We start from the raw sequence: 13,422 nt of genomic DNA on the forward strand, positions 1-13,422 counted from the left end.
GTATGAACAGATGCTTTACTAGAATCAGGCAAGTGCACATTAAAACAGATACTATTTCAAACCCGTCAAATGAACAAAAAATTCAAAGCCCAATAATTCTAAGTTTTGATGAGAAACAGAAACTAAGCTATGAGTTATACAGTAGGTGGGGGTTTAAAGTATTACAACCACCTTGGAAAGCATTCTTTGGTATCCAGGAATGGAAATAACACGGCCTTTCACCCAAGTATTCTTTTCTAGAAATGCACTCTAAAGGAAACTCACACATGTGTGCAAAAAGTGACACAAGCATACAAGAATGCTGCTGTCATGTTGTGAATTTCCAAGAACTTTCCGAGCAACTTTGAATAAAATTACAGGAAAAACAAAGAGACTAAGTCCACCAGCCATAAAATCGTAATTATCCACAATTCCATCTCCAGCTCCTCCTTCAACTCATCAGGCAACGAAAAGGCAGCGAAAAACCTGATACCCACAAATGGAAGCCCTGGGAAGAAAGCACATTTCACAGAAGGACAGAAGCAATCAAGGACACACCACTCAAATTATGTCTGAAGGCGCAGGTGAACCTGCCCTTGTTAAGTATACTTGGCATAAAAAGAGCTGGTAGAGAGTATACACGTACTAACAACAGAAGAAAAGGGGAAAGCAGAGTGCAGGAGCCAGGGCGGAAGGAAATACACTCCCAGCAGTGGGTGGGGAGTTCTCACCCAGGTCCTGGCGATGCTCAGCGAACACAAGAGAAGTATCTCTGGATGGATATTTCATCATCCCTGCTCCCACTTCTAGATGGATCATTTTTTGCTTTGAGATGAACTTGGAATATTTCATTAGAAGCTGGATTACTACTTCAAAACAATGACTTTTAAAGCTGTCTGTGGAATACCACGCACTTAAGGCTTTAAAAATATTGACCACACCTTAAGCTACAAAAAAAATTTTTTTTTATGGTAAATGATCTGCTGCTCCAAGAAACTAAAAACATAAAATCAGCAAAACAAGTAAGGAAACATGAGATGATAAGGGGAAGGAATGAGATTAAAAAGTAACCTCCAGAGTTCAGGAAACACTCTGAGAGCGGAACACCTCCACAAAACCCATAGATGAACTAGAAATAGGAAGAAACAGAAAAGACAGGGCTGAAAACTTAAACAGTAACACTCAGGAATGGCTTCAAATAGTTACCCAGTCAGAAGTTAAATAAAAGGGACCAAAACTGAGACAACAAATTAAACATGGTGCCCCCTGACATTAATAATTTTATTCCAGGAATTCTGCTGTTGCTCAAACAGTTTGGGCACTTTTTTTTTTCTTTTTTTTTTTTTTTTTTTTGCAATTGCTTTTAAAACAAGGGTTTTTTTTGGTTTGGTTTGGTTTTTAATTCAGTGAAAGAAAACTAGTTTTGTTACTTTATTTTCACACCTCATTCTTTTTTATTTATTTTTTTTTTTTGAGAAGGGAGGTAATTTGATTTATTTATTTACTTACTTAATGGAGGTACTGGGAATTGAACCCAGGACCTCATGCATGTTAAACATGCACTCTACCAATTGAGCTACACCCTCCCCTCCCACACCTCTTTCTTGATCCAAAACAATTTTATACCACAGGGTTAAGTGCTTGACATATAATAAGCAAATGAAATATAAATGTAACCATTTAATCCTCGTAACACCCCTGATGAAATAAATACTATTACTATCTTTGATTTCAATTGAGGAAATTGGGGCATAGAGAAATTAAGTAACTTGCCCAAGGTCACATAAAAGTACCCGACGGAGCTGGGATGGGAACCCAGATGTCTGGCTTCAGAGCCCAAACTCTCTCTCTCCATGAACGCATGAACAGACCATCAGCTACTTCCTTTGCACAACTTGATTTCAAACGATTTATGGCTCTTTTTCTTCTATTGAGGCTCCAGGGAAAATGTTCAAAACTAGATATGAAAATTCTAATTGAATGAGTCTCACTCCATGATACCCCTATCTCTTAATTCTGGTTTTCAGTGAAGGCCACGTTAGTTGTCAAAATCTCTATGCATCACCTCACCCACTGCTTCACCTCACCTTTTCCAACCCAGGTTCAGGTTAACCCTCACTCCCTCTGTAAGCAAGGAGAAGTCTTGTCAAAACCCACAGGAGGCCAGCCACCAAGCTGGAAGGAGCCTCAGGCCAAGGGCAAAGGAGAAAAGTCTGGAATTGAGAGGGTTGGAAGGAGTCCTCGCCCATTCAAGGGACTTTCCTGGGGGGCAGGGAGGGGCAGCAGAGGAGAAAGGTCAACAGGACACCACAGGAAGTTACAAACTTGGGTCACCCAAGACCACCAGTGAGAGGGTGGACAGGAATAAAGCTGTGAGCAACGAACTGTTGACAGTTATATTCAGGGGGAGAGGGCTGTGGTGGTTCAAAGACTGCCAGGTTCATCTTAGCATCCCAGGCAGCTGGGGAGAGGCTGACCAGGGCCAAGCAGCATTTTTGACCACCGGAACCAGGTTCCTGGATGAGGATCTAGTTCTGGCAGAGAACCAAGTAAAAATGTGATCAGAAGCCTGATCAAAGGGACAAGCATGGTAGGGGAGGAGGGGGGTCCCTGGGACACCAGTGCCTGGCTGCCCAGGTAGGACGCGATGGAGCCCCTGACCCTCTTCCAGGACTGGTCTGAACTGACCTGAGTCTGAGTCTGAGGAAGGAGGGCTGTGCACTGGTGTCCCCAGTGAAAGGATGGAGACTGTCACCCATGCAAGGACGCCTGGCCAGGCATGTACCTGGTCATGAAACCAGACATGAATTGTGGTCTTTGTTTATTCATAACACCTACTTAGAAACCCTACAAAAGAAAGCGTGCCCGTGTCTGGAAGAAACTTTGCAAAGATGGCCCTGTCCCTGTCAATTTTTTGAGGTAACAGGTTGTGAAATATCTTTACACTCTGAGTTGCATTTCCAGAAGGTAAACAGCAGTGGACCTCACACTGAAACCCTCTCTGCACATATCAGAGCTTAATTATTTTTAAATTTACCTAACAAAGGAACTATATAAGATGAACTGATTTGAGAAGGAAAAAAATGAAAGGATGGAGAAAATAGGACTTTAATAGATATGCAGCTATTCCTTTAAAAGAAGAGAGAGAGGTAGATAGATTTTTTTTTAACCATGTTGTACATTACATCCCCAGGATTTACTTCTCGTAACTGGAAATCTATACCTTTTGAGCCCTTTCACCCATTTTGCCCACCCTGACTCTGCCCCACCCCCACTCCCCACCCCCACCCCAAGCCTCTGCCAACCACCAGTCTGTTCTCTATGAGTTGATTTTTTTTGGTTTTTTGTTTGTTTTAGATTCCACATATAAGTGAGATCATACAGTATTTTTCTCTGATTTCTTTCTCTCAAAGGAAGATATTCAATGCTGTCTCTAAATTGAAACAAACTGCCTATTACATGTAGGGGTTTAAAAGGCAACGCCATAAAAGATGAGGCAGCTACAAGACTGTATAACTTAAACTGAAACATTTTATGACATGTAAGGATGGGCAGAATCAGCATGCATTGTACCCACAAATGTGACTCTAGGAACTTCCTGTCTATTAAATCCACAGCAGCCATTCCCCACCCCTCCCCACCCCCAACCCAGCGCTCACTGGAATGTGACACTTTCTCAGATCTTCATCTTCATTAAATTCTACTCCTCCATCTCCTGCATCAAAAGCAGAAACAGTAAACGACAGAGACACGGAGATAAGAGGTGATGTTAATATTTACACAAGGTAAATACATAAAATTATTTTGAAGTTTGTCATACTAATATAAAGGAAGAATGGAAAGTAACTTCACCATATCTGATTGCTGCTGATTTGGAAAGGGTCTTCTATTCTTGGAAGCTGTATTTATCCCTAACAAGTCAGAAAACTAAACAAACAAAGTGAAACAGAAACAGGATTTTTTTTTAAATTTTAGATGCACTATTTTCCATTCATATCTCTCTCTCTCACACACACACATACACAGCTGGCAGAGATATTGCAAAAATGTCAGTTATAAAATTGTAAGGCACCTCCCTGCATTTAGGAATGACCCAAAGAGAGTCCCTTGCCCCCTCCGCAAAGTCAAAGCTCCACAGACATTCAGTGTAAAGGCCTCTTTTCACCATATTGCCTGTCAGACCCTCCAAAACGCCCACGCTGCCGGGAGCTGTCTGTGCAGAGTGCTAAGGAGTGGGTTTTGGGGTGTTTTGTTTTTTTTTTTCAGATTGGGTTATTCATTTTAACTGTGAGACGTCCCTATCCAAGTTAATTCCCTAGTCTTACGAGCACACCGTGCCCACCCAGGAACACAACGTCCTGGGTGCGCAGTGTCGCTAGGGATAACACTTCCAAAACAAACACACTGTTATCAATAGCAAGAAATAAGCAAATCAACCAATTCAAAAACGGGCAAGAAACTTGAACAGACTTTTTTTTTTTCCCGAAGAAGGCATAAAATGGCCAACAGGTACATGAAAAATGTGCTCAACATCACCAACCGTCTGGGAAATGCAAACCCTCGGGGGCATTACGCCTAGTGAAATAAGCCATAGGGAGAAAAACAAGTACTGAACGGCATCAATCATACCTGGAGTCTTTTCTAAAAAGTGGAAATCATAGAAACAGAGTAGAAAAAATGGTTGCCAGAGGCTAGAGGGGTGGGGGAAGTAGGGGGAGGTTCTGAATCTAACATATAACAAGGTGACTAGAGTTGGTAACACTGTTGTGTAACTGAAACTTGCCAAAGAGAGTCTAACTTAAATGTTCTCAACAACAATGACAAAAGATACATTTTAAATACGAATATACACCGTTAGACCTGTAATTTTGTCTGTAACCATTTCCTTTTCCTTAATTTAAAACAGAAAGAAAAGACGTCAAGCCCGCAGTCCGCGGTCCTCCGGCGTGCGCTGGCGGGCCCCCGCGCCCGGGTCCGGGTCCGGGTCCGGGTCCCCCGGGCCGCGCCTCCCGCGCCCTCGCACCCCCCGGCCCCGCCGGCCCTCACCGTGAGCCCGGCACTCCGGCGACCTCAGAGCCGCATCCCCGCCGTCCCCGGAGGAGCTGGGTCCCGGCGGAGCACTGCGGTCCCCTCCGCACAGCATTTAGGAGGTGGGAGGAGCGGTGCGCGGTGCGCACAGGAAATCTGATAGGTGACGAGGCGGCGGGCGGGCGGGGACGCGGGGCGCAGCGGCTGGGGGTGGCGGGGCGCCCCGAATCCGCGTCAGCGCCCCACGCAGGGCTCGGGAAAGTGGCAGGACCCACGCGCCGATCGCCGGGAGCGCGCGCGGGTGGTGGGGGAAGGCGACAGACGCTGTCTGCCGTGTTCCGCTTTCATCGCCCGCGAGGGAAGAGCATCTTTCACGGAGCACCAGACGTTCACGATGGTGGAGTCTGCTCAGGTCCCCTTAGGCCGAGGCTTTGAGTTGACCGTCCTGCCCTCCTGGGAAACGGTCCCAAAGTTAACATTGAAAACGCTCTCGGTGCAGGAAGGCGCGCGGTCCCGAGCTTCCCAAACCCCAGATGCCCCTAGAATGAAGGCCCTTCCCCCTGTCAGCTGAGAGATGCTGTTTTCATAGCAAACAGTTTGGTTCTGAGCAAAGTCAAGGTCAGATAACGGAATGAGGAGTTATAGGGGCTGTTTAATCCTTAGGACCGCCTGATGACGTATGCACTATTCCTCTCCCTACTTCACAGATGAGCAAACTGAGGCACAGGGAAGTTAAGGAGCTTTAAAGGGGTGGAGGATGAGCAGTGAGTCGGACGAGAAAGTGCCAATGAGACCTCAGCTCTGTCTGGCAGGGAAAAAGGGGGAAAGAGGGAGGGAGGGAGATTCGTGTACAAATATGTACATGTATTTTTTTAGGAGTTGACATAGCGTTAATTATCTAATTCAATGGTTGTCAATCCTGGCTGCACAGTAAAATTGCCTGGGAAAACATGTGATCCTTCCTGCGCGAAGATGAAGTGAGCTATTGTGGGGGAGAGGGAGGAAGGAGACCCCCCAAAGATTTAGTGCACCGCCGCACCAGCGCCTGAAAGGTGCAGAACCATTGCAGCGTTGGAGAGGAAGGAAGAGGCCGGGTAGGAGATCAAGTGTGCGGAGCTGTGGGTGGCAGGGTGGGCACCCGCCCCGGGAAGAGGCTGATCAGAACGTCATCAGCACTAATGGCAGGGCAGCACCATCCCGAGCCTGGGGTGATCGGCCTCCCCCGCGCTTCTGCACTGCACTCGGTTTGTACAGCACGTTTCCTGGAGTCACCGAAAGGGCCTCCCAGCTGAGCGTTTTTTAGCCAGCATAGCCAGATGCATGCAGCCACCGCAGCCCTTAGGTGGGGCTGGCCGTGTCCAGAGGGTGAGGGAGCTGAAGCCCAGCCTCGCCTCCCACCCCAGCCCTAGCCCTCCTCAAGCCCCTCCCAATCCCGCCTTTTTTTCCTAGCGCCGCCTCTGTTCCGCGGTGGTACGGAGCCGAGCCTCTGTCAGCCACAGGCACCTTAGCACAGAGGGCTCACCGGCCTGCTTCTGGCTTCCCCAGGGACTGGGACACAGGCCAGGTGTCTTTTAATCGCTATGAGAGGAGTAAGGAAGGTGCAGGTTCTAGAGAAGAGGACCCGGGGACAAGGGGACCAAGGGGTGGGGGAGCCAGTGTCCCCTGAGACTGGAAAGATGAAAAGCCGTCTTGGCAGAGTGAAGCCTGAGGCTGCAATTTGCCTGCCCGGGACTCAGTATTACTGGGTGGTGACCCTGAGGTCAGTGTGCACAAATCGTGTAGCGTGGGCACCACTGTTAGGTAGGAAAATGCAAGCACAGTCTCCCAACCCAGAGCTCTCCGTCTAAGGCTCGGCCGCTGGCTGGTGCTGCTAAGTTTCCGGAAAAGCCCAGGCAGTGGCTGCTGTCGCCCCTCCAGCTCAGGGTGGGTCTCACCCGGGAATCTTGCAAACTGCTCCCCCTGAGCAAAGGGTTTTTGCACAAGCAGAGGCACCTCTGCCCATACATCCCCCACCCCCACCCATTCCCTTTCTGGAGCAGGGCACACGTGACTGCCAGTCTAAACAGACAGGCTTCCCAGGCTGCTGAGACCCAGACCAGGGGTTCCCAGCCCAGACACAATTGACGTTTCGGATCAGCAAACTCTTTGTTGTGGGGACTCCCGTGTGTTGTAGGATGTTTAGCAGGATCCTGGCCTCTTCCCACTAGACGTCAGGAGCGCACACACACAAGTGACTGTCTCCTGACGTGGCCACATGTCCCACAGGGAGCAAAGTTGCCCCCAATTGAGAAGCACTGCTCTAAAAGGGAGGATTGGGCCCCAGCAGCCTGCCAATAGCTACAGTGATGGCCCCATGAAAAAGGGCTGTTTCTCAGATTGGAAGGCTTCCCTCCATAACAGGGCCCCTGGCTGAAGTCCACTCCTTCCAGTCACACTTGCCTCCTGTGCTCCTTAAACTGGTTGAGCTCATCAGGCTATGCACCTCCTCTCTGTCTGGAATGTTATTCTCCCAGATAACCACTGGGCTCTCCCCGGCTTCACTCAGATCTCTGCTCAGATGCTGCCTCCCAGACAGGCCTTCCCTGAACCGAGTCTGATGCCCACATCCTCCTACTCTCACCACCCCTATTGTGTCCCCCTACTTGACCCTGCTCTGCCCCCTGACGCCGCCGAGTGAGGGACTCGGCAGAAGCTCAGCCTGGCACAGAGTGCATGCTTGAACAGTACTTGTTGGATAGAGCAGTGGGAGGATGGACAAACGGCAGGGATGCGTGTAGGAGCCGGAAGGAGTGGAGCCAGCCCCATTTATGCTGTTGGGTTGTGTCTCGGGTATTGTGGGGGGTGGGGGAAGAACTTTTCCCTCCTTGTCTCATCTGATGATCACAGGAGGTGGAGGTTTCCATACTTCGCACTCATCTCAGAGAGCTTAGAGCTGCGGCCAGCAGAAATCCTGCGCTTCTGATTAAAGAACCTGGTGGAACCATCATCCGTGGCTGAGACAGCCCCAGGGACCCTCACGCAAATTTAGAAAACCCATCAGAGGTTCCAGGCCTGGGAAATGGTGCTCCCAGGGTAGCCACTCTCCTAATTAGAATCGCTGTGCCAGAGAGGTTTTTTGGGCCCACAGCAGCTTTCTAAAGCATTAAACAAAGCTCTCACGGTCCAAGATGAAGGACTGTGAAAACTGAGATTCCGAGCTCAGAGAAGTGGCTCAGGGTCCAGAATATGTGCCCCATGGAGAGAATACTGGCCGGAGCCAGGATGGTCATAACACAAGACTGTGGCCAGTCACGCCCGCAGGTTAGGATGAGCGTGGTCCCTCATTCCTATAAGTCAATGGGACCACACCTTCCCAGGCCATGAAAGGATCACACTCAGTGGGACCAGAAAGGGTGGTCTACACTGATTTAAAGAGGGTCAGGTTAGGGAGGAAGGCTGAGTTCAGATGACCCCAGCCACCTCTGAAAAAACAGAGCCCTTCAGCCGTCAGGCCACCACCCAAGTGTAGTAAACAGCATATAAGCTTGCATCAGGAAGTTCTGTATTTCGTACTTTAATATAAGTATTTTATTTCATTTCAGGATTATTCCAGAATAAAGCAATTGTATGACACATGGAAAACCCAAGGACTCTTAGAGAATGACCACGATTTTCAGCTGTTGGGATGGTTATTTGTGCGAAATTCTTAGCATAGTGCACCATCATTCATGCGGGGATATGCTTTCATGGACACCTCCAGTTACGGCCGGAGCATCTAAACCTCGCCAGATTCTAAAGTCTAAAAAAATTGTGTTTATCCTGTATCTTAAGGACAGAGGTTCCAGGCCAGGGAGGCGACAGAGAGGTGGGGCCACAAAGCACGTAGCTGTCCTGGTCCTCCTAGCTTCTGGCTCTGGAAGGTGGCTCCTGCAGCTTCCTCATCTGAACAGTGGGCATCTGAACAGTCGTCACAAGGGTTACATAAGATAGTACAACCGACACTTACCTCAACATTGTCCTCAGAAGCATTTACCGCCCCCATCTTTAGAGGTACCCACCATCCTGGTCAGAAAAGCTAACTACCTAGTACGAAATGATTTTTCTGAGGTGTCGAAATCGACTTCACACTCAAAGATTCTTTTACGATTGAGGAGAGTTTCACGTACCCTGCGCTCTGCTCACAGCTACCAGAGAGGCACCGAAGAAAGGGTCAAGTCTCAGGGACCCTTTGCAAGAGAGGACACTCATTCCAAGCGTATAAATTCTGGAATATTGGCTTGATACATCGATCGTCCTTTGAGGAGGACATAGTAAAAGATAAAAGTGAGCATCTTTCTCCTTCAGGGACACCCAGTGGCAGAAGAGAGATCAACTTATCAATAACTGATGATTTTAGGAGCTGGATCTGGACGTGAATGTTAACAGAAGCTTAACAAAATGGGGTGGGAGAACGAGGAAGAGCCATTTGGTTATAAATGGGGGTTGGACTTCATCGTTGTTTTCCATCTTTAAAAAAATTTTTATTGAAGTGTAGTAGATTTACAATGTTAGTTTCAGGAGTATAGCAAAGTGATTCAGCGATGCATAAACATACACACATATATTTTTCTTTTCAGATTCTTTTCCATCATATGTTATTATAAGAAATTGAATATAATTCTCTGTACTATACAGTAGGTGTTTTCCCTTTTTTTTTTTTTTTTTTTTTAAGCATTAGAAACTCCTTTTTCAAACAGGAACAAACTCACAGACATAGTAAACAATCTTATGGCTACCGGGGAAAAGGGTTGGGAAGGGATAAATTTGGGAGTTTGAGATTTGCAAATGTTAGCCACTATATATAAAAATAGATTTTTTAAAATTTTCTTCTGTATAGTGCAGGGAACTATGTTCAATACCCTGTAACAACCTTTAATGAAAAAGAACATGAAAACAAATACAAGTATGTACATACATGACTGAGACACTGTGCTGTACACCAGAAATTGACACAGTGTGACTGACTACTTCAATTAAAAAATTTTTTTAAAAAGAAACTCCTTTTTCAAATTTCCCAAAACAAGCTAGGTCAGAGTTGTTCTGCTGGAGGGTTGGGGGTGACCCCAGCCCACTCAACACCCCTCTTCCTTCCATCATGCCAGAGACACCAGGTTAATGCCCCTGGGACTACGGCCTACGAGCCTCAGCACCTCTAGATCCGAGGACAAGGGCGTCTCCTTCCGGTTCTATCACGCTGGTTAAGGGACCGAAGTACGGAACGAGGAGGAGGCTAAGGGAAATCGGAGCACCGGCTGCTTCCGAAAATATATGCGGGGCCCTCCAGTTCCCCTCCGTTTTCGACTTTTTAGACAATTCCTTCCCTTTAGCGCCTGGGTGAGGCTGCCGGGGCAAGGCAAGGAAATGGAATACTAATCGGCAGGGCACCTCTTGTCAGCTCCCTTCCGCGGGGTGGAATCGCACTAAAACCAACAGCTCCGTTCGGCTGGGAGGGTCTCTCACGCTCCCGCGCCCCTCCCGCCTCCTACGCGCCGTGCCTGTGAGGCGTCTTGTTCGGGCCGCGGATAATCCCACCCGCTGGAGTGCACGGGACATGTTTCTGCTTTTCAGGTGCAGCTGAGACCCGGTGGTGGCTGAGGTCACGGGCCCCAAGGCCGCTTTCCAGCCCCGTGGCCTCTTGTCACCTCCGTGTCCTGTGCCCATAAAGGAGATGCAGGAGACGTGTTCTGAACTCTGCCCGGCACCTCGTGAGCCCTCCGCACACGGCTGCTCCGATGGCTGGGTACCTGACCCGGCAGCACGTCTCTAGGAAGTGGGGGGCTGAGGACTGGGACCCAGACCTCTGAGTCCCCCCTTGTGCCCCTTCCCTAGCTCTGCTATTCCAGGGTCCTTTGTGTGGTTGTTTGAGTCCCCAGAGAAGCGCTTCTGATCTTCAAAATCAAGTGAAAACTGCTAACATTCCTTTATTGCCGGGTAATTGAAGGACACTGTAATGGGAAGGCTCTATGATCCAGGACTTTGCATTATTGGTTTTATTGAGTAAATCCTGGGCAAAGAATTACTCATTGTCAATGTAGGTATTGACTGGCTAACTCATCACTCACTTTTCTTTTCTAGGAGTAAAATTATTATTTATTATTATTACATCTCTGGGTCAGTCATGACTCTAAATGTTTTACAAGCCTTAACTCGTTTCTGTTCACTACAGTTGTGTGAGGCAGATGCTGTTCCATTCCCATTTTACAGCTGAGGAAACTAAGCTACAGAGAAATCAAACAGTCGGCCCCTGGAAAGCAGTCTCTGGCCAACCAGAAAGAACCTAAAGTCGTAATGTATGTACATGACTTCTCACATTTTAGCCTGAAGTGAATGGGAAGCTGGCAGAAGTTAGCTGAGATTTGTTCCAGGAAGAAATCCCTAGCGCCATAGTTGGCCTCCGGGCTGGAGGCTGGCTAAGATGCCTTTGACAAAGAGATAAGAAACCAGTTACCCTATTTTCCTCTGAGACAAAACATTCAGGAAAGGAATATTGAGGAATAGGTGGAAGAGCAGTAAGAACAGCTGATTAGAGTCAGGGTAAAAATAGGAAAAGAAGAGCCATGCAGAAAAGGGTAAGGTGCTCTCTAGAAGTCTGGGGACAGCCCTGGTGTCCCTTGCCCATGGTTTTGCCTCTTGTCTTCCTCTTTGATGGACTTAAGAACACGACTCTTAAGGTTTGTCTGGTTTGTGTGTAAGGGCAGCATTTACAAAAGTCTGTCCCCTCGGCATTAAAATTGTATTTAAAAAAATTTAAAAACAAGGTCTAAGGTCTTGTGTACTGACAACTCTGGGAGAGCCGGTCTATGCAGTTTTTCAGTGCAGGACTTCTCAGAGCCTTTATTGTAAGTTGTGAATGTTCAAGTGGGGCATAAGGAATGCAGCTTTTCCAGACCTATCTAATAATGCAACTCATTGTTCAAAGAACCAGTTGCAGGATGGATGTTCTGAAGCCCTCGCTTTGGGGAATGGTGTTCTAAAGCAAAATCACTCAAAGGGAAATGAATCATAGTGTGATATGCCTGTCATTTCCACTGTGTCTGACAGCATGACATTTAAGTTCATAAGCACAGACAAAAGGAAACTTGTTGAGGCTCTCGGAGATGTGAACCTGGTTTTTGACATTCACAGGTGGACGACACTGTCACCAAAGTCCACAGGGCAGAAAATAATGGCCACACTTGGAAACAAAGTTAAATATTATAAAAGCCAAGTGGTTATGCACATTGTGCACAGTACTGGATTCTTCTCTTCCTGCAACCAGGAGCACATGTTTTCTCGGCCTTTTCTGCCTTTCCACGCCTCTAACTCAGCCAAGCAAGGATAGCGCTCTTATGTGCTTTGTCCTAGAAAAAGCAAGTGGAAAACCAGGACACGCCAGATCTATTTGTTTGGAAGAGCCTCAGTCCTAGCCAATGGACTGGCTCCCGTTATAGAATGCCCAGGCATGGAAACGCCAGCCCAAGCCCAAATCCATGCCAGAACAGACGTCTGTGGGTGGGCTTCTCCCGGCCATGTCACACCTCCTCCCGCTGCATCTCTTTGGAGCCCGGGCATGCTGGGGAGGGCTTGGACCCCAGCTCTGCCTCTGCACAAGTTTCCATCATCTCTTTGTTCTTTAACATTGCCAAGGCGCACAGGGCTGTGAAGTAGGCAGGGCAAGGGGTGAGAGACAGAGAGGGCTGACAGATGCATTAGCGAGCCTTCCCGCCCCAGAGGGAGACCCCAGTGGAGCGGCCGCCATCACTGGGCTCACAAGCTTCTCCACCAGCCAGATGGACCTACGACCCCCTTCCTGGACCGACAATGTTATCGTCCATCCTGACACTCGGGTCGGAAGCCTGGGGTCCCTCCTCTCTCTCGCTCACAAAATCCAGTCAGTTCTCTCTAAACATATGTTTTGATTCCACCCCAGTCCAGGCCTCACCATCTGTAGCTGGTGCTTTGCAAGTGACCCATGATTGGCCTCCCCCTGAGCTCCACTGTTAGAAGAAGCTGACCTAATTAAATCAGGCCCTTGCTTGAAAACCGTGGTTGCTTCTAACCAGATGCATGCCCACACTGACAGACCATGATTTGGCCTCAGTTGCTCACTCAGCCTCAGTACCAACCAGGCCCTGCCCAGCCCCTCTTCCCAACCATGTTGATGACATAACACTCTGGCATTATTTATTGCTCTCATGCCCAGTCTTTCCTTCCTTAGGTCCCTAGAAAACTCCTATTCAGCCATCAGAACCCACATCAAATGCCCCCCTTCTCTCCCCAGCTCAGAGTTAGTGATTTCAGCCTCCTGCCACATCGGTCGCTGCCTGTGCGGCAGCACTCCCCACATTGCCCTGCTGGGGCTGCTGGCTGCTGGCTCACACGTTCGTCACTTCATCACTTGGGAACAGAGACCTCATG

At 48.2% G+C, this 13,422-nt stretch overlaps 1 protein-coding gene and 1 non-coding gene across 9 annotated transcripts in view; both read right to left on the reverse strand.

The window, feature by feature from the left end:
- B3GALT5 (beta-1,3-galactosyltransferase 5) overlaps nt 1–5,802 on the reverse strand; it is an 86,802-nt gene extending 81,000 nt beyond the window's left edge. For 3 of the 8 annotated variants that reach the window (XR_006720147.2, XM_045506818.2, XM_074352709.1), the window contains exon 1: nt 5,026–5,585. Coding sequence is in view for 2 of the 8 variants with exons in the window: in XM_074352998.1 (XP_074209099.1) it covers nt 3,639–3,694; nt 5,026–5,122 (153 nt within the window). In the remaining 6 variants the exon portion in view is untranslated. Of the gene's footprint in view, nt 1–3,638; nt 3,695–5,025 lie in introns of all 8 variants that reach the window. The other 5 variants (XR_012502210.1, XM_074352998.1, XM_074352866.1 and 2 more) reach the window with 3 other exon arrangements.
- Nucleotides 1,493–1,566, reverse strand: TRNAV-AAC (transfer RNA valine (anticodon AAC)). Its single transcript has one exon. It is a non-coding gene; the product is annotated as a tRNA-Val (tRNA).
- Nucleotides 5,803–13,422: the final 7,620 nt, after the last annotated feature.

Source organism: Camelus bactrianus, chromosome 1 (assembly GCF_048773025.1).
Source record: "Camelus bactrianus isolate YW-2024 breed Bactrian camel chromosome 1, ASM4877302v1, whole genome shotgun sequence".
NCBI classification, from domain to species: domain Eukaryota; kingdom Metazoa; phylum Chordata; class Mammalia; order Artiodactyla; family Camelidae; genus Camelus; species Camelus bactrianus.